The 24,243-nt window shown below is 41.7% G+C and overlaps 3 protein-coding genes across 3 annotated transcripts; all 3 read left to right on the top strand.

Moving 5' to 3' along the window:
- Nucleotides 1–5,283: 5,283 nt before the first annotated feature.
- On the top strand, nt 5,284–7,061 carry lrata (lecithin retinol acyltransferase a). Its single transcript, XM_069665717.1, has 2 exons — nt 5,284–5,952; nt 6,909–7,061. The coding sequence occupies exons 1-2, from the start codon at nt 5,413–5,415 to the stop codon at nt 7,059–7,061; spliced, it is 693 nt and encodes a 230-aa protein (XP_069521818.1). The 5' UTR covers nt 5,284–5,412.
- Nucleotides 7,062–9,004: 1,943 nt separating this feature from the next.
- Nucleotides 9,005–11,612, top strand: LOC138595137 (lecithin retinol acyltransferase). Its single transcript, XM_069666477.1, has 2 exons — nt 9,005–9,493; nt 11,457–11,612. Exons 1-2 carry the CDS (start codon nt 9,005–9,007, stop codon nt 11,610–11,612), a joined length of 645 nt encoding a protein of 214 aa, XP_069522578.1.
- A 10,709-nt stretch (nt 11,613–22,321) lies between these two features.
- npy2r (neuropeptide Y receptor Y2) lies at nt 22,322–23,434 on the top strand. The gene has a single exon (XM_069666555.1). The coding sequence runs from the start codon at nt 22,322–22,324 to the stop codon at nt 23,432–23,434; it is 1,113 nt and encodes a 370-aa protein (XP_069522656.1).
- The last annotated feature ends 809 nt before the right edge of the window (nt 23,435–24,243 follow it).

The following is a 24,243-nucleotide window of genomic DNA, read 5'->3' as shown; positions in this document are numbered from 1 at the left end:
ATTTAGGCCTAAATTTAAAAAATCTATCAACATTTTATGAGGTTCTTCAGGTGTGATGAAATGGGCTATTTTTTTGTCAGAAGTCCAAATGCAAGTAATTCATTACTTCAGGAATAACAAGTATTAACAAAACAATAGAAATTCACCTTTACTTTTGTGACAGATACATTTAAGGCCGTCTTCTGGGGACTTGAAGGGTCAAATGTTTGTGGATTAACTGATTTATCTTTTCAACATTAATCTGAATTGCATTGTTTCGATAAATGAACATGTTTTCCTCGCTCTTTAATAAATTGTGGAGTCCCCCAGGGGTCAATACTGGGGCCATTTTAATTTTTTCTCTAGATGCATTTGACATTTTATCCACTGTGTTTTATTTATTCTAGTCAACACTTGTTTATTTACTGTTCTTTTATTTCTAATGTCTTTTGTTCTATTCATACATTATTGTGTATTTTAGTGTTTGTTTTGTAAAGCACTTTGTAACGCTGGTCTTAACAAGTTCTATACAAATTAACTATTTTATTATTCAAAATTTTTGTTGAGGTGATACGAACAAGTTTACTGTTTTATTTTTTGATTGATTGAGTAATGCTTGTGGTCAATAACACAATGTTTAATGCCACTCTACAATGGTTTCACTGCTCCATTATCTATATGCTGTACAGTAGTTGATAATGTTTATCCAGCGAGTGTTCTTCAGGCTGCTCCGGGCAAACACACCTCTTTTTATTACATCAAAACAAACATTGCAGTTACTGGTGACAAAATGAAGCTGAATAAGGCTTCATATGTGGGCCCCATGTTGACATTAGAAGATAAATCTCACCTTAACCACCTCTGTGTGACCTGGTTTTATTATGTGGAAAGAAACAGACCCAGGACGGATATAAAGCCTCGCTGACCTGAGAATGAACTGCCAGGCCCATGAACCTAAACAGTGCTGAACTTTAGCTGAACTGGCCTCTTTGTGTCAAAACACCAGATGGAAAGTGTCTCTTTCTCTCCCTAAGTGCCATGAAGACACGGGCACTCTCTCTGGAGGCTGTGTCCGGGATGTTAAGATGTGCTTTGGACTGTTGTTCCTGATGTATTTGGACACTGATTCCAGGATTCAATTCTTGCATTGTTTGTGCTTTATCAGAATTTAAACCAACAAAATGGAATGTTTTCTTTAAAGTGGGTTGCAACTTATTATTAACCTGTGAATTAAGCTCTAATATGTTGCTGAATCATTGTTTTTCACGAGGAAAAATGTGCGTCTGTACTCAACTTAAGTTTCCAGGCGGTAAAACAAAGTCAGCATAGTTCACAGGTGGCCTGACCAGGAATTAAACTTAAAGAGCCTTGTTAGGGTCGTTCATTGGCCACAACTATAAGTATGGAGCCATTTGACCATGGTGTAAATCTCCCCTAGACAGAGGCCAAAGGTTTGTTATAACGCCACCTCAGGGTTCAACCTGTGGTCACAGACGGTAAGTCGACTCAGCTGAACGTGTGTGTGAGGAAAAACATGCAGCAACATACAATGAAGGACTATTAAATTACATCTTACAATAAATATCTTTCATATGATGCTGGACATTTTAATAACTGCTAAACCTACGTGACCTGGATAAGTTAATCCAAATATTAGCTCTGCCATATAGATTTATTGTACCCTGCTCGGCCTCCATATTCAGTTTGCTTACTTCCCTGTTTGATGAGGGTTTATTGGGCCCTGTAGCTTTGCTATAATAACACATATGGAACACATCTTTCACTACCAGTGTGATGCAGGGTATACATATGCTGTAGTGCATTAGTTCGCTTGTTGTTCTGCGCCATTTATAACCCTGACTGGTTATAAAGCATGGACTTGTTTTGCATTGTCTGTAAGAGATAACACTTGGTTCCAAACTGTAATAAGGACAAAATAAACATTTTGTGACCCTGACAATTGCTCATCCGGATGCTTGATAGCTCTTTTAATTAGTGGCAAGAATTTCCATAGACTGTATGTTATTGCTTATGACATCGGGGCATTTGGATCGAGTGTATTAGTCTGTCATTTGTTTCCCTCTTGATATCTACAATGACCCTTTTGACTTGCCGTAGTCAGACTGCCCTTGGACACCATCATCTTGTTCATCATAAAGCAGCATTTTGTCCTTGCTAAGCTGGTGCTCAGATTGAGTTTTATGATTCATTTCAACACTTTTTGGGGACATTAAGCTCCGTCACTGAGCAGCCATTCAGGTCGTCCAAGGAAACCCCGTCAGCTCTGCATACCAAGTGTCAAAGCAAAGGCGACTGCTCTCTTATTGTCAGAGCTCCCAGACTGCGAGGGCGATCACCCCCTCTCCCTGGCTTTTCTTTAATCTTAGTGGTTCATGTGCTCACATTTGTGTGTTTTTCTATTTCTGACATTTTGTTCTTTATCATTTCTGTACTGATGTTGATATAAAGTATTTTCTTACCTGTGTTTAAAGAGGTGCTGTATCAATAAGGATTTACTAGTGTTAAGGGATTTCTAATAACAAACTGTACGGTGGATTCACGTTTTTAGCACATTCTTTTTTTGGCTGCTGAATAAACACTTCCCTTTGGATTCATGCAAGGTTGAAAAAACACACATATCCTGTACTCCAGTTCACTTTTAAGGTGCCTCACTTTAATATTTTTCTATCTTATGTTGCTTTTTTACTCAACTTCTGCCAGTTTTTCTCTATTACATTTATCTGACAGCTGTATTTAGTTCACTTTATTACTGCAGATGAAAATATCTTAAAAATTAGGATAAATTGTCATAGATTAAACCCTCCAACACAAAATCAAGGACCTAAGTTGCTCCATGCAAGCTACAGCATGCTGCTTACCAATGCAGCAGTGTTGTAGTACTCAAGTCCAGGACTCGTGACTCGACTTGGACTCGAGCATTGACTGCATTGGGACTGGACTCAGACTTATTTATCGATAAGGACTGTTTTATTATTTTATTGTTTTTGTTTTAGATTTAGCAAGGGCTGGCACATGCGTTCACGTGCCGTCATGATCAGCAACAGGTCCTGCCTAAAGAGGCGCCACAAATGGTGCATTTTGCTTTCAAAGATTTGACAGCAAATGCAAGCAAGAGCAGAGCAACATGTTCGATATGTAAAAGAATCGTCGCAGAGAAGACGAGGACAAACTCAGACTTTACAGGACATCTGGCCAGGATGCACCCAGGAAAGTAAGTGAGATGCTAAAGTTACTTGGACTGTTAGCTAGCTGCTAGCTAACTTGGACTCGGCTCAGATTCTTCTTTGTTGACTCAGACTTGAACACTGGGGACTCGAGACTCGACTCGACTACAACACTGTGATTGCAGTATATTAAAAAATACTTCATATAATGAAAAACATAACATAACAATCTGAAAGGGATTATTTTACTTAGTTAGCTGCCGTTTAAATGTAGTTTACCATCACGTTTACTGGTCAAAAAATCTGAACAAAATAATGCGAATTACATTTTTCAACCCAATGAAAGTAATTATTTAATTCACCCAAGATTTTACTCGTTTCATTATTAGCACACATTTCACAAATAGTGAGGAAAGAGTTGGAGATGTTTTGGATTATAATTTATGGATGAACCAAAGTTTTTTTTTGCGGTTGTTGCAGGTAAAAAGTTCAACATTTGAGCATGCTCATAAATCACACACTTCCTGAAAAGTAAGGCATGGCTGCTTTTATGGGTCAAACTGTTTTTCTCATAGTCTGACAAAGCAGCTGCCTGCCATCACGTATCCCTTTGCAAGAGTTTAACAAAATGTAGGTCAGCAAATGTACCCTAACAAATTACCCAAGATCAAACAGGCTCAAGTGTTTCTCATGGTATTTTCTGGGTTAGAGATGAGAGTGCAGTCCAAGTTGACAGGATTACGGTAATCTGGACAAAGAAATGTTTTATCTCATCATATGGTTCCTCTGGGAAGGTGCAGAGCGGCCAGCGCAGCCAGATCCTGGACTGATGATGGGACAGAACAGATTACAGTCAACAAATCCATCACAAGCTAGCTCATTGTCCGGAGGGTAATCAGCTTACAAGTCTAATTAGAAGTTTGCTTTGATTAACTAAAAGAAAAACACAAGTTTGGAAAATTCCCAAACAAAATGTTAAAACTAGTTTAGCACACTGGAGCATTTAAATCAACTGAAAAACACAAGCATTGTTTGACCTCCTGATCTTAATACAAGCCCAATTTTCACTTTCCTTTTATCTCTTTTTGGTCCCCACCACAAATATCTCACTCTTAATTTGCTAAATGCTTTGTTATGTTCGCTGGCTAACAGTCTGCTGTTTGGTGCTAACTATGTTATGTTCAATGAGTTTTTAACCTAAAAATGCTGCAGATAAAAACAGTGAAAGTGAATAGAAACATCCAAAGGCCGGGCCCGAAACGAAAACAATACAAGAAAGATGCTAAAATCGTCCATAGGACTGTGAACGACATCTTTCATACCACAAGTAGTCATTGTTTGTATAAAAGATTGATGATGATTGTACAGCTTCAATCTCAGAGCCCATCAGCTATTATTGAATGACAATGTAGCCTCGGGGCGATGGCCAAATGTTGTTATTTTGGATAGGCATTACAGGAAATCTGGGCCAAGACTTCCTTTTCAGTGTGCGGTTCATTGTTTACAGTTGGACTTACAACTTAAGGCGCTAACATGGAGTTGGAGTGAAGTGACAACAGGATTTCTTTACACTAATATTCAATAGAGTTCAATAAAAAGCAGACTTGTCATCAGGCGATAGCTGATGGATTCTGGGATTGCACGTTTTCTCGCATACAACCAAAGTCTGCTGAAACATGACTGGACAATAGCACTGCGACCACAAACTGACACCAGAACGCTTCTGAAAACAGACATATTGTCCATGCCTACAGATTCTACGTTCATATCCGTTGATGGATCTTCGTGCAGCTTTACAGTAGATTAAAAGTGATTTGTTGTTTGTAAAGGGACAGCCTCATGGTTTAATTGACTTCTCACAGTTGTAAATTGGAGGATCTTCAGGGACAGTTGCAGTCAGAACGATTACAAAAGCATTTAGCAACTACAGCACAAAAATCTTATACAAAAGTGAATTCATAAACGGTTAATTTTCTCTCTCTTCTTGCTGCTCTATTGAACATGATTGTAAACAATCTGCCTCCTAATCAGCTAATTCTCATCTTCGCTGCAGTTGCTGGGAGCTTAATGTAAGTGTTTACAGGAGGAAAAAAGGAGGCCAGTGAAAGAGAATGCGCACGTGCACAAAGTGACTCGTGTCCAATCGTGTCAGGATTTCCTCGGGGCTTTCTCTCCTCCTCGTGCCAGTGAGGATAAAAAGGCTCCGTCACCCCCTCACGGTCAGATATTCACCCCGATAACTCCCACGATGCTGCAGCTGTTGACTTTCCTGGTGGAGAAACTCTCCCTTCTCTCCAAATTCAAACTTTTTGAGTCGAGCTGGTCGGACGCTGAGGATGTGGACCGGCAGCGGCACGCGCACCGCTGCCCAGCAACCACAGTCCGCAGGGGGGACCTGCTGGAGGTCCCCAGGACCCTTTTCACCCACTACGGCATTTATTTAGGTGACAACAAGGTCGCTCATCTGATCCCTGATATCCTCCCTGTGCTCACAAACGACCAGAAGCTCATCAGCTCTGTCATCACGAACAAGAGGCTCATCCTGGGCTGCATGTACAGATGTGCCACGGTGCGCGTGGACACGTTGGAGGACTTTGCGTACGGCTCCAACATACTGGTAAACCACATGGATAGGACGATGAAGAGTCAGGCGCTTTCTAATGAAGATGTCGCTAAGAGGGCTGAGAAACTCATCGGAGACATCCCTTACAGTCTGCTGTGGAATAACTGTGAACACTTTGTGACCTACTGCAGATACGGATCTGCAGCCAGCCGGCAAACAGAGAAGGTACACTCCATGTCTGTCTTTATAAGTCTCTCTCTGGTTATAGATGATGTTAATAGTATTATTGTTAGGCTATATTCAGGTAAACATGGTAAGCATTCATATTTGAACCTCTTCTTGATACCGCTGAGGGCACTTAGCTAAGAAAAAGACGCTGCGTTCAAAACCTCATTCACTTTTTGAAGGTTTTTTGTAGTCAGTGTAACTCTCCTCAGATTAACTTCTTAGGAGGTGTGTTTGACGGCCCCTCCCAGCCCTGCTACTCTGTGTGAACCATGTCACTTCCAAGTTCTCATAAGATACAATTCTCACTAAAAACAACAAAGTCAAGTCCCTTCATTTAACAACAGGAATTGACCCAAAGTGCTTTACAGCTTTTTAAGAGGCCTTTTAGAATCTGGCTAAGGACAGGTATACATGATAAAAGAAATAATGCGATAAAAAGCAATTAAACATAATATACATAAACGACAACACAGCTATAATAATAGAATTAGAGACAGGTAAGGAAGTATGAAGAGTACAGTATGTTGGAGTAACACCCCTAGGGATTTTAACCATGTGCACATACTTTAAAGTGGATACGGTCTTAAAACTTTGGCACAGAAACTCCCTATGAGACAGGTCCACAAGTTTTAGTCTGGGTTTTACCTCCCTAGGGCACTGAAAAAACCCTGATAATGTAGGGTTTAACTTTTCCAAAAAAAAAGTGCACTTTCCCTTACAAATGCTACAAGTCAGACTTAAGAAGCTTGGTGCCAAGTTAACACCCTGCTCTGCCAAATAGGTAATCCAGCTCTCAAGTAATTAATGAGGAGTGCTTATATAACTTTCACACTGATACAGAGTTGTGGTTGAACTGTTGACAGATGATATCATTTTAACAGACGCTTTCCAGATGACTTAATTTAAACAATTACAACATGTGAAATAATTCGCCGTACTTTTTTTCTTTGCAGTTCTGCGAGTGCCTGAAATCCATCATCAGAGACCAGCGCAGCGTCATCATCACAAGCCTGCTGGGATTTATCTCCATCGTCAGTTTCGGCATGGCGCCTGCAACTACATTACCCACGTTCCTTATTCCCTTCACTCTGTGGATGGCTGGTTAGAGTGTTTCGGAGAAAGGACAAACAAACTGAACAGAACTTGCTCGGGACGGTGCTCGTCGGTCACGTGATGCCTTTTGAGTCTGCTGTGAAATCATACTTTGATTTTATTGTGTAGGCGATGTGTAACGTTTTGTGTTGATTCATGCATTCATTATTTCCTACGTGCCTTTAATTCTGCTGTCATTAAAGTATGAGGAAGTGCATTTATTCTTGATATAGGAATGCGGTTAGTGATTTAGTTTTGCTAACTTTTAACTCCCGACTAAAGTGAATCTGCAGTCTGCAGCAATATATCGATGTATATATTGATGGTATTTTATAGTAGTATACTTAATATAATGTTGTAAATATGAAAAAGTGTTTAATAAACAATTTATTTTTACTTGTGTGCCTGTGTAAGTGTAACTCTCACTAATAATCTCCAACCTCCAATCTCTAACCACAGTGAAAGTACAGCCTTATATTTACCTTAAGGATATTGAGCTACGGTGGAGCAGTGGTGAGCGCTGTCGCCTCACAACTAGAAGTTTCCTGGTTCGAATCCCACTTCAGATGCAGGCCTTTCCATGTGGAGTTTGCATGTTCCGCCTGTGCATGCATGAGTTCCTTCCAGGTACTCCGGTGTCCTCCCACAGTCCAAAGACATGCTCGTTAGGCTCACTGGTGACTCTAAAATTGCTCGTAGACGTGAAAAGTTGTCCCTTTTCCCACTGGTCAATAGACCCGCTAACACTCGGCATTTTTGCTTAGTGGGAAAGGTTACAATCGGCATTCAGACCCGAGTCAAATGACTCTGCAGTAGACCCGGGTAATTATCGCCTCGGCTCCGATCGGCAATGATGGGAACACAAAACCAGCGTTGACGCGCTTATCTCTGCTCCCTTTCCGGCGCGATGCTATGATGCGCACTGAAGTTCCCGCTGCTGTCGCGTAAATACAGAAGAAACAACAGCGGTGAATTTATTCTATGTTTCGTGCAAGGTGCAGCAACACAGGCAAGACAGTGAGGTGAGAGAGCTTCTTCTGATCCAAAATAAGAAACATGGCAACAGGTTTCAGGCTAGTTTGTGACGTCAGACGGTGACGTAGCAGAAAAGAGACCGAAAGGAGTATACTGCACTGGCAATGAAAGAGACAATAAGCATTTATTAGTTCGACTTCCCGGGTCTGAACGCGCTAATTTTGGTGGGAAAGGTGTATTTGTGTCAGCCCCGTGATTGACTAGCGATCAGTCCAGGAAGTACCCCACCTCTCGCCCAGTGACAGCTGGGATAGGCTCCAGCCCCCCCTGCGACCCTTGACAGGATAAGCTGTATAGATGATGGATGGGTTGATGTGGGATATTTCATTTTTTTATTGAGATGTTTCTAGAACAGTAATTAATTATATGTGTAAGTATGCAGTAGAGACACACTGCAAAAAATGCTGAGTCATAATGTTAACATTTAAAAAAAATCACACCAAAGCTTTATCATCAAACTGCTGAGTCTTTTCCTTTAGGTGATAATACTGCACATGACCTTTGACCTTTACATATAGTATGATGCATCAGTTTTCACAAGTCATATTTCTATAACTCTGTAGTATCTTTACATTACTCTAAATATGCAGAAAAAGTGCTGAATAATGATGAAACAAATGTAAAGACTGCAGATTAATCTAAAGACAAAGGCCGTTTATTCGGGCTCACTATCAGTGACCTTTTAAACGCTGCTTGAACCAAGTCGGCCTCCTTAGTGAGACCCCCCTGGCCTTAATACAGCAGAAACAAGGGCTAAGTTTCAAAATCCAACACGTCAGAGTGCTTAACCAAAGCTCCTTTTAATTCTGTCAAAATCATACGGGAACATTGACCAATATGTAATCCTGCTCGCCGCTCCGGTCCCTCCCATTTACAGCTCTAATAAAAGCGGGCGTGAAGCACTTCTCTGCACATTGCCGTCATGTTTCTGTACCAGCTCATCAACTTCTTCTTCGTCTCTTCCAAAAAGGAGGAGGAGAAATCACAATATGACCTGTCTCTGTACAAGCGGGGGGATTTATTAGAAGTCCCCAGGACATTGTTCACACACTTTGGCATCTACTTAGGTGACGACCGCGTGGCTCACCTCATCCCGGACATCCTTCCTGTGATTACCAAGGATAAATCTGCAATATCCACGGTGGTGACAAATAACCGCCTGCTGATGGGGGTCATTTCTAAGATCGCCAGTGTGAGAGTGGACTCTGTGGCAGACTTTGGGTACGGCTCGGAGATTCTCGTCAACCACATGGACAGGGTGTGCAGCCAGCCTCCTCTGGACGGGGACGAGGTGGCCAGACGGGCTGAGAAACTGCTGGGCTCGGTGACCTACAGCTTACTGTGGTACAACTGTGAACACTACGTCATGTACTGCAGATACGGCATGGCCATCAGCTACCAGACCTACCAGGTAAAGTCTTTGGCCTGTATGTACTAAACTTAAAGGATGAGGTCACTTTTTTTGTCCATTCTGGCTGTGAAAACATCCTTTTCTAAACAATTTAACTGAATCCAAAGTGCTCTTCCTGTAGCATGGAGCTCCAACAGTCTGAGTTAGTCATACTTGTTCAAGGCTCATCTTGCATTTATCTCCCTTTAACTTTTCCATATGTTGTCCAAATTACAATAGATTTTGTTTGGGTTATATGTGAAGAAGCAACACAAAATAATCCATAATTGAAGTGGGAGGTTAGATGATCTCAGTGACTCCCCTCCTCACGCCTGGTCCAAAGACTCACTGCACAGGCCGGTGCACGTCAGAGACTCCTCATCCTTACATTACCCGCTTTAATGAGTAATTTATGTCGTAATGTTTTGTAGATCAAATCAAGGACTTTTAATTTATGACCTTAAGCTTCTTAATCTTATTGAAGTTGAGAGTTACTATAATTTCCATTAATTGTTTACACTCTGATGACGTGCGTCGGCCTTTGACTCCCCAGTCCAACAGCCGAGTCGTCGGACCAGGCGCGGGGAGGGGAGTCGCTGAAATTATCTCAGTCTAACCTAACCCTCAACTAAGATCAGGCTCAACCAAATGCATTCAGGTTAACTTGCGAATCCAACAGTGTCTGCTTTTTGGACTGATCCTGCTTGTTAATCAATTTGAGCTCCAGGTTGTTACACTGTAAAGAAATCCAAAGCCGGTCTTTTTAGTGGATAAAATCACAAACATTTCTTGCAAGCAGGAGATTAAAGAGGCAACATTTTGCTTTAAAAACACAGCACCCTGCAGAGATAGCCTTTTTATTTGACAAAACCACTACCACTGAAGACTGTTGAAGCCTCATATTAGCTTAAACTGAACTTTATTATACATGTTTTCCGTGAAACAAGCACTGCGGGCGCTGGTTTAGCTCAGTCAGTAGAGCAGAGGCTACAGTCCTCGACACACTGATCGCAGGCTCGACTCCCGGCCTGCCGATCCGTTTGGTGCATGTCTACTCCCCTGTCTCACTTCATCCGTCCTATCTAATAAAGGCAAACGCCAAAAAAAAAGAAACTAGCACTGCACTGCAAATTTTGTCCTCCATCATTTATGTTGGACATACATAACGGAGATATCTCTTTACAGCCAGTACAGACAGGAGAATCCATAACTACTGCAAATAGAATAGATTAGAATAGAATAGAAAATATTTATTTTCACATGCAGAAGGCGGACATTTGTGTGTGCAAATATATGCCATATAAAACACAGGGTAATGGACATGCAGGCTATGTGCACAGCATTTAAGATGATAAAATATAAACTATTCCTTTAATACAAGACCATTAAGAGGTGTCGCTTGCATCTAAAATAATTCAATTAGTGGTTTAAAACTGTCTGCTGCTAAATACTTTATACTCTAAACTATTATGTAACGAGGAACAGCTTGTTAATTTAAGAACTCCTCCACATGATTGTTATTTTGAGCTTTAATCAGAGATTTATTTTGAAATCTTGATTCCACAGTAATCTTTAATTCCTTAATTCTTCACATGTTTCTGATCGTGCATCGTGGAGATTATTGCGTGAGAGGGGTCACATGTAGAGGCCAACGGTTTGAGTTTCAGAGCACGTGTTACGCACGCATGACCATCAGGAGTAAGTGACAAACAGATTGTTGGACAAATTTGCGCTCAGTTGAAAAAAGTAGTATAAATCTGAGCATACTTTTACATGTGGTCATATGAGTTGTTTGCTTCAGTCCACTGGAGTGACATTAACTTATTAAATAGGCGAGTAGCTCCATCTAGTGTTACTTCTTACTAAATTATACCCTCCTGGAAATAAAGAGGTACTTCCCCCTGACAGATGACCTCTTCCACACTCCTTATTTGTGTTCTTCTTTGCCTCAACAACCGTCTAATTTTCACCCTCTTTCCTGCAGTTCTGCACAGCCGTACGGAAGATCGTCTGCAGCAGGATGAGCTCTTATTTCACTGCGCTGTGCGGCGTCGGAGCCATGCTGTATGTGGGCTGTGTGACACCGCTGACAGTTTTACTGACCGTGCTCATCTCATTCACCATCTGGATGGCGGCCTAAAGGCCCCTTGAGAGAAAGACTCATTAAACACACCGGTGGAAGCTGAAGTAAAGCGGCATGGTTTAGCTGTGTGTCTAAAGAAGTTGTGAAAGAAATCTGCTCACAGTGATAAAAATGTTGTTTACTTTTTATGTTCTTTGGACTGTTGTTGATTTTTTTTATATTAACTGATGCTTTACGTCTCTTTGTCTTGATTATTGCGATCAGTTCTTTTTTTTTTTTTGTCAGATATCTAATTTTGTAAGTCATCATTAATATTCAACTGGTTCTCATATTTAACGTAAATCACATTTAGGTTTGGCAGCTCAGAATATAAATGGACTTACAGAGGAAAGACAAACCTATGGCTGCAGATTAATGTTGTAAGAAAAAAGTCTGGCTTGGACAAAGTGCAATAAGTTTCTTCATAATTTCATACAGAAATACTTTGACATATCATAACGACAATCATATGTGAGTGTTGGTCCATTAAATGTGTATTTCTACCTGCTTCCTGTTGTGTTTCTTAGCTCCCATTGTGTAGTGACCTCACGGTAAGTCGCTGAGAGGCTGAGGTCGGGCCTACTTCCTGTCTGACGTGCTTAAAGTGAATAAATGTATGTTACGTCACTATCTATCGCCGAATGAGGTAACACGATGGTGACTGAGTCTATGGCCCACTGATGAAAGCCTTTGCATTTGCAGTTTTACAGACTGGGTGTCTGTGGCGAGTGACGCGTTTTCCATCAGCCAGCAGTGGTTGGTCTGCCAGAGAGGGTAGGCGGAGCTAAGCGGCTGCTTTTCCGCTCTCTGCAAGTGTTGCGAGTAAACAGTAAACTACTGTGGCTGAACAAACAAAGAAAAGATCGATGACTACAGATACAACTTCAAAAATAAGTGAAAATCCAAAGAAAAAGAAACAAACTCGACGCTCAGATGAAGCAAACAGTCTGAAAAAGAAAGCGACCGTCAGCGAGGAAAATCAAGAGTTACAACCGGAGCCAACAGTGGACGTCACACATGCAACACTGTCTGGATATCTGGGAAGTGTGCTCCTGCAATTACCGTTTATCACCATGGGTGTCGCCAAAGAGAACAAAACTGAGATCTTCAAGATTATAACTTGAACAGAAGAATCACTTAGATAAAAAAATACTTTTAACCTTTTATTAATGATTAATGATCAACTCATGATAACGTGAACCAACTCATTATCAAAGTGATAATATCCCTGCTCCATGTGACCCGCCATCTCCTCACTTAATATGACCACACAATAAATAAACACCACGAAAATATTAACCATCACACACACCACAGTATATGTTCTTCTCCTACACATTGATATGACTTTTATTTGGTGCTTGTGCCTGAGGGAAAGGACTGTCTGTGGGAAAAACACGACTGAATGTAACCTCAGAAAAAATAGCAACAACAATCAAGATTGAGTGAAATGTTTTGCTCATGACTGCAGAGAATGTGGCCGACTTTCTATGTCACCGTAATGACAATAGAGACAAGAATAGCGTGTCAACTCTTGGCAACAGTCCCAAACCTTATTATAGCATTTCCTCTAAAGATTCAAAGCAGGCAAGCAACATCGCCTTGCTAGTGGATCAAGTGACTATAAGAGAGGCTTAATAGAGAGCAGACATCCTTGAATTTGCAGGATAAGAGTTTGAATGTATTAGTCCTGCTCTGTCCAATAGGGAAACGGTTTCATTACTCAGAGGAGACTGTGGTGAGCGAGGAATGCTATTTATAGATCAAATCAATAAATCTTTAATACAGTTTGATTATAGTAGATCTGTCTGCCGCTACAGAGATATTAAGTTCATGTTGGCGTCTAATGAAAGGGACTTCACACTGAACTTAATGGATGAAATAAACCCTTCATATCTGAGAGTCAGTGTGGGCAATGTGAGCACGGCGAGCAGAAAGGCCGTCATTGGTTCGTAACAGAGACAGAAAAAAAGAGGACTAAAAGGTAAGACTGGAACAGACACTAAATTGCGGTTGTGTACGCACACTGTGGAGCTGATGAGGGAATTGGGAGCAGTTGTGCAGGTGGGCGGGGAGGTTAATTGATTGATTTAAATTCCAGTCGTGTTTTTAGACATATAAAATGCTCTGCTTGGAATAATAAATTGTGTCTGATATGTTTTTTCTGCAACATACATTTAAGTATCTTGTAAAAATCCTCCCATGGCATCTCCTCTTCTCCCTCATTAGGAATTCCCCAATCTGCATAGGCCCCGCCCACTATGCACATTTCCATCCACCTACTCCGTCGCGCACCTGTAGCTCTAGTAATGTGTTGAAACTTGAGTAGTGAGTAGTAACGTTAACGTTAGTAGTCAGCAGTGAGTTTGCAAAGATTATGATGTCGGTTACAGCATCGCCGAAGTGGTTGCCCTAGGTTATACATAATGATTTGCATAGGTTTGTGACGTCTAAAACCTGCCAGTCTGAAAACGTGTTGTTCAGCCTGTCCTTGGTACACTGCAGTTTAAAAGCAGACAGGCCCAGCCATGGAGATGACTGCTCATGTTGCCCCTGACACATCTTGTAGGCCATGAAAAACACCACATGGAGATGTTTACAAGGTTAAACACTGGATTTACAATGGAGGGGGTCTTTAAACAGTTTGTCCGCACTGGATTAAGAGCGTCCGACAGACTGTATGAATGTCAGTGTTGCCATCGTCAACAGTAAACAAGACAAATGTGATATTCAATGTTGAGTAATCCTTCCTCCTGCACGTAGACATCTGACTAGCCCTGTTAAGCCGAAGCTGACAACATAAACCTTCAGGATGTCCAGAACAGCAAGATGTAAAAAGTCACTGTGATCCACCACGTATAAATAGATCTCTGCTTTGAACCTGTGTAAAACAGGTAAAGACCCATGTTAATGAAGGCTAATTTCCTTGCCATTACACTGAGGCACGGGTCCTGCAGAGAAGCACTATGTATTGATTTAAGGGAGGCTGATGTAATGGGTTGAAAAACCCCAGATCTATTAAATGGAGTGCAGGTGCAAAGTCCCCGCTGAGATAGAGGAGTAACTGAGTTTTGTCACCTCTAAATATGATGCCTTTCAGCTTTTGGCCTGCATTCACAGGGAAAAATCAGATTTTTATATCTATATTCCCCCAAGGCTCTTCTTCTTTAGAGCTACAGATAACTGCATCAAACATGGATCACATTGCTGCTCTAGAAATCAGGTTTTCTGTTTCTGTAAAGTACATGAATCTTTACTGAGAGCACCAACAAACAAGTCCTTCTCGAGGATAAAGTAGGACATGCTCTGAGCATAAACATGGCTACAATGTCCACCATTCATAAGGGGCCATTCAAGGGGAAAGAAGCATTGCTGAACTCTTAGTCCTGATTAATTTGTTTGTTTAAAATCAGGACTTTCTTTGTGTTTAATATCTGAGTCTCTATTTGCGTATTTTCAACTGTTTTTTCGCCCTCACTACCGCCTGCAGGGGTTTTAAAGTCCAAACATTCCAGCTGTGAAATGTTTCCCACACCAGTCAAAGACTAGTCGCTTAATTCAATTATCATCTCTCCAGCTGTGCCGTCTGTTCAAACATTTCAGTTTAGGTTCAGTTGTATCAAACAACACAAGTAAATCAGATTTAAATGATGCAGTTAAAACATTTGATCACAATATGTAAATCTAAAAGAAGCATTTGCAACATTTTTGGATCTCTGTCTGTCTAATCAATCAACAAAAACAAACAAATAAACAATGAAACAGTAAATAAACTTTTGGCACACCACAAGGGTCACTCTTGGTCCCTGCAATTTTCTGTTTTCTTTGAGTATTTAGGCTACATATTCCGTAGAGTCTTATTTCCATATATGCAGATGACACCCAAGTCTACATGCAATAAAACCTAATCTGCTCAGCTCTCTCCGGTTGAGACCCTTTCTGACCTACTAAAAAAGCAAACTATTTAACTGGCTGCCAATTAAATCCTACTGAACCTAAGATGTAAGAGTCTTATTTCCACATATGCAGATGACACCCACGTCTACACGTCTACCAAATGGCTGTTCAGCCCTCTCCGGTTTAGATCCCTCCAACTTACATGTCAAAAAAGTCTAGTATTTAATAGCCTACTGACCCTTAGATGTAAGACGTTGGCGCACGGATGTAACAGTCTTGAGGTATGGGCGTTACTTAACATTTTGACGATAGATTTTTCCTTGTTTTTCTGACCAAGAACTATTTCTCTACTGATGCAAAAATATAGGACTATATGAAGTTTTCCCATTGTTAGTGAATGAGATACTGTTAATATGTGAGAGTGATATGTGTAGTTTTAATAACTAACTTAGTATTATACAATGTTATAAGTTCTGGTTGGGGCTGCACAGCGGTTAGCGCTGTCGCCTCACAGTAAGAAGGCTCCTGGTTTGAGTTGGCCTTTCTGTGTGGAGTTTGCATGTTCTCCCCGTGCATACTCCGGCTTCCTCCCAAAGTCCAAAGACATGCTCGTTAGGTTAGCTTGTGGCTCTAAATTGCCCGTAGGTGTGAATGTGAGCGTGAAAGGTTTTCTGTCTCTATGTGTCAACTCTGTGATTGATCAGTCCAGGTTGTACCCATTGACAGCTGGGATATGCTCCAAGCCCCAGCGACCCTGAACAGGATAAGCGGTATAGATAATGGATGGATGGATGGATAGTTCTGGTTGACATAAAATGTGGTTTATTCCCACTAAGTTCCATTTCCAAGACTTCTGATGTGTGCACATATCTTTGTAAAGTTGTTCTGTATGTTTCAGTTACGATAGTAAGGTAAGAAGATCTTCAAGATTGTCTTCAAATACAGAAAATGCTTCCACGAAACTGAACTCTTATTTCTTTTGATGTTGCACATTTCATCTTGTTAACTGGATTTAAGTGGCACCAAGTGGCACCATAATGTTTCGGTTACTTCAACTGTTGAATAGAGTACACTTCTTGTTTTTCACAGTTTAAGCAGAGAAGTAGTCTACCAGAAGAAGGAAGGACTGGCTGTAGCATTGCAGTAATATAATTCTAGATGGACTGTATATACACACAGGGAAGCTCTGTGCGTGTGTAAAGGAAGGTCAATGTGTTATCTTTATCTGAATACACATTTGTAGCAGCCGGGACTGAACTTGATCATCTCATTCAGATTCACAAAAGACTCTGCTGTCCCTGAAGGTAATGATTGAAGCAAACACAACTACAGAAGCGTCCTGTAAGTGGAAGCTGCATGTGAAAAGGAAACACCTTTAACATGTCACTGCATCGGAAACAAACGGCCTTATTACAACATCCCCTGGTTCTACTTCCCTCCTCTCTCTGTCTCCTCTCATTTCCTGTCATCTCTCGACTGTCGCTGCCAAAATGAAGGCAAAAAGATCGGACAGGCTGTTTAAATAATAGAGCTCAATTTTAACTTTGAGTTTCGGTTTGAAAACACCTAAATATATAAGAAGTTTTTGCTTAAGTGGACAGAAAAATCATATGAATAAATGTGCGTGGATGCTGTAAGAAATCTGGATAAAAGTTTCCCATGTTGCACCACTTCACCTTCAAACTGTCGTTTATTCTTCCGGTCATGACATTACGCAGAGGTGTGCAGCTTTGTCAAGAACAGCTGACATTTGGTAAATATTGTGACGCAAGGGCTCATGTAGCTTAGCATATTTATGTCTCTCCTTGTCGGAATGATAGATGCGCCTGTGCAGACACTGTATGTAAGCCATGAGAACTCCTGCAGGTATTCAGGTGTGATTCGGTCATTTCAGAGGTCTCTGGAGCGTGATTCAGTTTAACAATCAATAAATCAGCATTCAGTTATTGCTCTGTGCTGATATGTTCACTTATCAGCCTGCTGCATGCTGGTGACAGTTGATCTAATTATCAGGAGAATAAAATATAGAATAATAAGGAAATACATGTTGAGTCATCCGTCCATCATCTACACTGCTTATCCTGTTCAAGGTCACGGGGGGACCGTGGAGCATTGGAGCATTTCTACAAAATCAACATGCTGGATTGACACTGGTTTCCATTCATTCCTTTAGGTACTGGAAATGAATTGGCAGTCCGTCAATACTGTCATGTATAAAGACTGCTAGTCTATGTAATCAAATATTTAAAAAAATGCTCAACACTAAATTAAAGCCCTAAAACTTTTAAAACACACCGTTGTGCTTCTTTAATGACACCAGCATAATGTTTTCATGCTGTCATTCAACAGAGTCATCACCTGCAGTCTGCTCCACCTCCTAAAAACCACAGTGGAACTCGAAACACGTCTATTGTCCGTCTATTCAGGATTTCTTGGTTGTCCTCATTACTTCACCATCTGTGTCGTTGCCTTTTCCAAGGATGCTGCTGGACACTAACTCAATTTCCAACGGCCACATGGTGTCTTGGTTTATAACAGTGGTGATCAAATTATGAGCCTAATTACTTGTCAGGGGCTCAACAGTTGGTACTACAGCTACATTGTACCACAGTCTCAATGGTAAACTCGTTGTTATTGACTGTAATAAGAAATGTGAGCGTTGCTTTAAATGCAGTTAGCAGGTTGTGGAATATCAGTAAAGCTTTGGGATGTATCCTCTCTGGGAGTCTCATTAGTCAAATATCATCATAGCATAGAATGATGCTGTTGTCCTCATCACTGAAACAGAAATGCCTGCTTATAATTGGCTCACATCGGACACTGTGCCTCTCGTTAAAGGGCACACTCTGCTAAGGCTAAAGTGGATACTCCAAAAAGTGTGTGTCTGTGTGTTGGCTCTGTGGTCGACTGGCAACCTGAAGGTGTAACCCAACTCTCACCAGATTTGTAATTGAAAGCCTGGAGCGCTGTGTGACCGCGCACAGGACACATATGATGGGTAAGATTATGTTTGTTTCAGAGGGTCGGTTCTGACTCAGAGCTGGAAAAGAAGCAAACACAACCATGTGTGAGCTCAGAGTTCACCTCTCTGCTGCAGTGACACACAGTCAGGCACAGATAGATAGATAGATAGATAGATAGATAGACGGACGGATGGATGATGGATGGATGGATGGATGGATGGATAAAGGATGGATGGATGGATGATGGATGGATGGACGGAAAGATGGATGGATGGATGGATAAATGGATGGATGGATGGATGGATGGACAGAAGGACGGACAGATGGATGATGGATGGATGGACGGTTGGATAGATGATGGATGATGGATAGATAGATAGATAGATAGATAGATAGATAGATAGATAGATAGACGGACGGATGGATGATGGATGGATGGATGGATAAAGGATGGATGGATGGATGATGGATGGATGGACGGAAAGATGGATGGATGGATGGATAAATGGATGGATGGATGGATGGATGGACAGAAGGACGGACAGATGGATGATGGATGGATGGACGGTTGGATAGATGATGGATGATGGATAGATAGATAGATAGATAGATAGATAGATAGATAGATAGATAGATGATTCAATGAATGGATGGATGGACAGATGGATGGATGGACGGAAGGACGGATGGATAAATGGATGGATGGACAGAAGGACGGATGGATGGATGGATAAATGGATGGATGGACAGAAGGACGGACAGATGGATGATGGATGGATGGACGGTTGGATAAATGGATGGATGGACAGAAGGACGGATGGATGGATGGATAAATGGATGGATGGACAGAAGGACGGACAGATGGATGGACGGTTGGATGGATGGATGGATAAATGGATGGATGGATGGATGGATAAATGGATGGACGGACAGATGGCTGGATGGATGGATGGATGATGGATGGATGGAAGGACGGTTAGACAGATAGCTGCACGGATAGACGGACGGACGGAGGGACGGCGGCTGGACAGTCAGACAGAGAGAGATAGACGGACAGACAGATAGATAAATAGACGGACAGACAGACGGACGGATAGACATACAGACCAACAGAGAGATAGATTGATGGATGGATGGACGGATGAACATATGAATAGTTAGATAGATAGACAGACTGACGGATAGACAGATAGACAGACAGACAGACAGATAACTGGACGGATAGACAGATAGACAGACGGACGGAGGGGCAGACAGACAGATAGATATGTCCATTATAAATAAAAGAATAATGGAGTCATGTTTCCGATTGTCCTTTGAGCTTGTCATGAATGAGTTTTGTGTTTTTTTTGCAACCCTTCTTCTTTCGTCCTTTATGTACCCGGAAACCATTCATCTAAACTCTGATCCTTCTCCACAAACAGGGTCACTCATAGATTTGTATGCAGAGACACTCTCAGCACAGAGCAACATTACTCAACTTGACACGAATACAGTTTTCTTACACTGTAGGTTATGAACTCAGGCTTGAACACAGACGCTAAATTGACTATGTAAACCCTCTCGCATTTGGCACTGACAGGCTGTAACGTGCCATTTGTCATTACAACACGGACAAAAAAGGACCTATTGTGATCCATAGAGACATCATCCGTCGATTTAAGGATGTTGCTCAGGAAAGGACCCTGTTTCCTCCCTGTTCCCCACCCCTCCTCTTCTCTCTGTGTCTCACAGTCTCTCAGGACAGGTAACGCGACCTCCATATCCAACCATCTGCAGTGCGCATAGGTTTAATGTTGCGCGCTTTGCTGTTGCGCGCGCGTTGCTCCTGCTTGGAGAAGATTACTCCGTCTGTGGTTGAGGGCTTTATACTCTCTAAGGTTTCTGGATATCACAGGAGCGGGAAGAAGCGAGTCGAAGGAGATCATTAAACTTTACTGGACGCAGAAACAATGAGAGGACTCTGAAAAGCTCACTCTGCAGCCTGAGGTGAGTGGATTTTATATCAGCGAAACGCTTGTTGATCTTTTGTTTGATCCTCTGTAACGGACTATTCCAACGTGGGAAAATGAGCCTGTCGTCAGCTGTTTCATTGGAGGCTTTGATAATAAAGCGTCCAAACAACGTTTAATACATAATCTTATTATTTTTCTTTCTGATAATAAACATAAACTACCCCGAAAATCAGAGACAAGTTTAATTCTTAACTTTTAAATCCACTTTAACAAAAACATGATGCACCAGAATAATAAGGCTCGGATGTTCTCGCAGCTCGCGTAGAGGTAGTTCAGGAGATTAAACCAGCAGTGTAGCAGGTGGTTGCTGAACACTCTTTATACTGTCGTGAGTAGATAAGATAAATTAAAAGGCGATATTTTTAAATATTAACAGAGATCACTGCAGCAGTGATCATGCGCTGAGAAAACGGTGACAGTTTAAGATCCTTTAAAGGGGAAATTCTGCTAACTACTAATTCATATTTTCTTGTTGACAGAAGTAAACACTCTTAGACTATAAACTTTAAACAGAACATCGTCAAATGACACTTGGATGAAGTTTGGACTGACAGTAGAAGCTTGTAGATTTTTTGGAGTTGTATTTGAAGATAGTTAGGATGCAGCTAAATCACCGTGTCTGCAGCTGTTGTATCTTGCACTATCTGCCTCCCCTTGAAGGCATCATCTGCAGTGTGTCTCTGTGGTGGTTAGCTCATTCTAACACGTCAATTTTGCAAACAAATGCAGGGCCCTGCACAGCCTTTTTTGGGGGCAGGGGCTCAAGCAAAAAAAAAAAAAGGGCACTTGCCCCACCAACATGCACTAATTCCCACCCTGATGTTGTCATACCGCCACCATCCATAATCACACTTTATGTTGATAACATGGGAACGGTTTATATTTTACTGAACCACTTTATTCCACAAAGAAACCCCAGATTTCAGTCTCATTAGATCAGTGGATTCGTTGAGAGAGACAGTTAGGAAGGATGCAGTTTAATGGCATTCAAACAGATCATACCTGTCCAGTACAGGAGTAAGGTAAAGGTAAGGTTAAAAATAAGTAAAGGTGTATTTGCCTCTTCTAGCACTGTTTATGCTTTCCCAATCAAAATGTATTTATTGATTGATTATTGACTTATGCATGACGGAGAAAACGTTCTTTTAATGAAAATTAGACTAGCTTGATTGCTAGCGACTACAGACTACAGAGGCTAATAATGAGGAAACTACAGCCTGCTGACCTACTTAATCTTTTTTTTTTAACAGTGCCTACCTGAGTGATATCATTCACTGTTACCAAACTGGGGTGGGTCTGGAGTGATGTGAGCTTTTCATGACAATTCAAGACACGTTGAAAAGTTAATTGATTGACTGAGACAAAATAATTTGGGAGGAGGAGGGGAATGCGGAGTACTTCCTAAATTGATAAGGCATATTTATCGTGGATAGTACTTTACATTTCTGTCTTTATATTTGATAGAATTAAAAATATATTATTCATTTTTTAATTAAGGGCACTTTTCGACTCCGGAGGCACAAGGGCAGGGGCTCAAGCCCCCCTTGGGTACTATCTGTGCACGTGCCTGAACAAATGTTATGTAATATTAGGAGGTGTGGTTTGTTATTTCTGGTTTATGTGGAACTTAGATATTTTACATACACACATCTCGTCTAACTAGCCAGAAAAAAGCTAAAAAGCCACTGTGTTTTATATTTACTGATAAATGTTTTTTAGCCATTTAAGCACGTAAATTAAAAATGATGGAAAAGATTGAACTTCATCTTGGTCACACAACATGTGTGTCGATTGTCGATTGCTGAAACTGGTGTCCATCTTTCCACAGAGGGACTTATGGGGACGGTCAGCCATGGATGCTGCAGATGAACTAAACACGACCCAAGCTGAAGATTCACAGCTTCAACTTAAATCTTCAAACTGCTCCTCGACGACGGACTCAATGATCGAGGAGAACTTCCTGCAGCTGGACGACAGCACCAAGCTGGTCGGAGTTCAAGTGATCCTCATCCTTGCTTACAGCACCATCATCCTGTTTGGAGTTGTCGGAAACTCTTTGGTGATATATGTCGTCTTCAAGTTTAAAAACCTACGAACCGTCACTAATTTCTTTATTGTAAATTTAGCTGTGGCTGACCTGCTGGTGAACACGTTATGTCTGCCTTTCACGCTCGTCTACACTCTGTATGGCGAGTGGAAGTTCGGTCAGGTGCTGTGCTTCATGCTGCCCTGTGCTCAAGGCGTCGCCGTGCACGTTTCCACCATCACTTTAAACGTCATCGCCCTGGACCGCCACCGGAGCATCGTCTACCACATGGAGACCAAGATGTCCAAAGACATGTGCGCCGTTGTCATCGCCATCACTTGGGCGGTTAGCGCTCTGCTAGCTAGCCCGCTCGCCATCTTCAGGGAGTACGGGACGTTTGATCTCTCGCCGGACGAGTCGATCCAGGTGTGCACGGAGAAGTGGCCGGGGAGCAGCATGAATGGAAGCATCTATAGCATATCAGCGCTTCTTATTCAGTACGGTTTACCTTTAGTCATCACCTCCGTCGCCTACATCCGCATCTGGAATAAGCTGAAGAATCACATGACCTGCGGAGGGCGAAACGACCGGAATCAGCGCAGGAAGAAGACGACGAAGATGCTGCTGACGATGGTGGTGGTCTTCGCCGTCAGCTGGTTGCCGTTCCACGCGTTCCAGCTGGCAGTCGACATCGACAGCACCGTGTTGTACATGAAGGACTTCAAGCTGCTTTTCACCGTGTTCCACATCGTGGCCATGTGCTCCACGTTCGTCAACCCCATCCTGTACGGGTGGATGAACAACAACTACAGGACGGCCTTTTTGTCCGTGTTCAACTGTTACCTGCCCTTCAGTCTGAGGGCGAGACGCTCGGAAGGCAGAGAGAGACAAAAGGATGACGACAGGGTTTACACGGACTGCAAGTCAACGAATGTTTGAAACGCACAAGTCAAAGAAAGTTCATTGATAGTAGTCTGTGGAAATGTTTGTATTGGGTTTTGTGTTGGCATTTTCACCTCTTAAAATTAGGGATTATCGAAAGAAATTTGGGCTGGAAGGAACATTATAAAAACATTATTAACTTCAAAGTCAGCATCACAGATGACGGGCACGAAGGAGGGTTTTACAGGGTCATGTAGCTGTCTCTCCAATCTCTATAACCAGACGCTGCATATGAGTGCAGAATCTATTTATCTGTCATCAGAATCTGTACAGCTAACAATCCACTCTTAAACACCTTCTATCAACTCCATTCTCGCTTCTCAAGTTGCTGGTCGGACTGTAAACAATGGCGACGGATGGGAAAGGAAGTCTCGACCCGGAAGTCCTTTATGAGTGAAAAATGGTCATGTTGTATTTGTTTGTACGATTGTGGATTATTTCTTTTTGTGGTTGGAGTTGTTTTGCTTTGTGCTTTTATAAGATCAGATCAGACTGTTTCTCAACCTCCCGTGATGTCACGTCCGCCCTACATTGCTCGACGCAAGCAAAATGTTCTCCCCAAATATTAACAATTATATTTGACATAATTTCAATGTAATAATAGATACTAGCAAGTATGTAAAATTACACTTGTTTTGCGTAAATTAAACACTAAAGAGTCTGAATCTGACTGTGTTCAAAGGTATAATAACCTTGCATTTTGTCAACAACACACTCACCTATACGCTGTGATTGGCTCGGGGAACCACAACAGCGCCCCTCCTGAAAACGTCCCGTGCAAAGCTAAACAACAGAATAGATGCAGA

This window comes from Semicossyphus pulcher, unplaced genomic scaffold (assembly GCF_022749685.1).
Source record: "Semicossyphus pulcher isolate SPU_LCO1_2020_fin unplaced genomic scaffold, fSemPul1.0.p SCAF_17, whole genome shotgun sequence".
NCBI classification, from domain to species: domain Eukaryota; kingdom Metazoa; phylum Chordata; class Actinopteri; order Labriformes; family Labridae; genus Semicossyphus; species Semicossyphus pulcher.
This window is presented reverse-complemented; position numbering and strand designations above follow the sequence as displayed.

Excerpts from the sequence above, each read along its gene's own strand:
- lrata (XM_069665717.1), top strand. The coding sequence starts at position 5,413 with ATGCTGCAGCTGTTGACTTTCCTGGTGGAGAAACTCTCCCTTCTCTCC. Across the intron at positions 5,953-6,908 it reads CCAGCCGGCAAACAGAGAAG|TTCTGCGAGTGCCTGAAATC; the intron begins GTACACTCCATG and ends TTTTCTTTGCAG.
- npy2r (XM_069666555.1), top strand. The coding sequence starts at position 22,322 with ATGGATGCTGCAGATGAACTAAACACGACCCAAGCTGAAGATTCACAG.
- LOC138595137 (XM_069666477.1), top strand. The coding sequence starts at position 9,005 with ATGTTTCTGTACCAGCTCATCAACTTCTTCTTCGTCTCTTCCAAAAAG. Across the intron at positions 9,494-11,456 it reads TCAGCTACCAGACCTACCAG|TTCTGCACAGCCGTACGGAA; the intron begins GTAAAGTCTTTG and ends TCTTTCCTGCAG.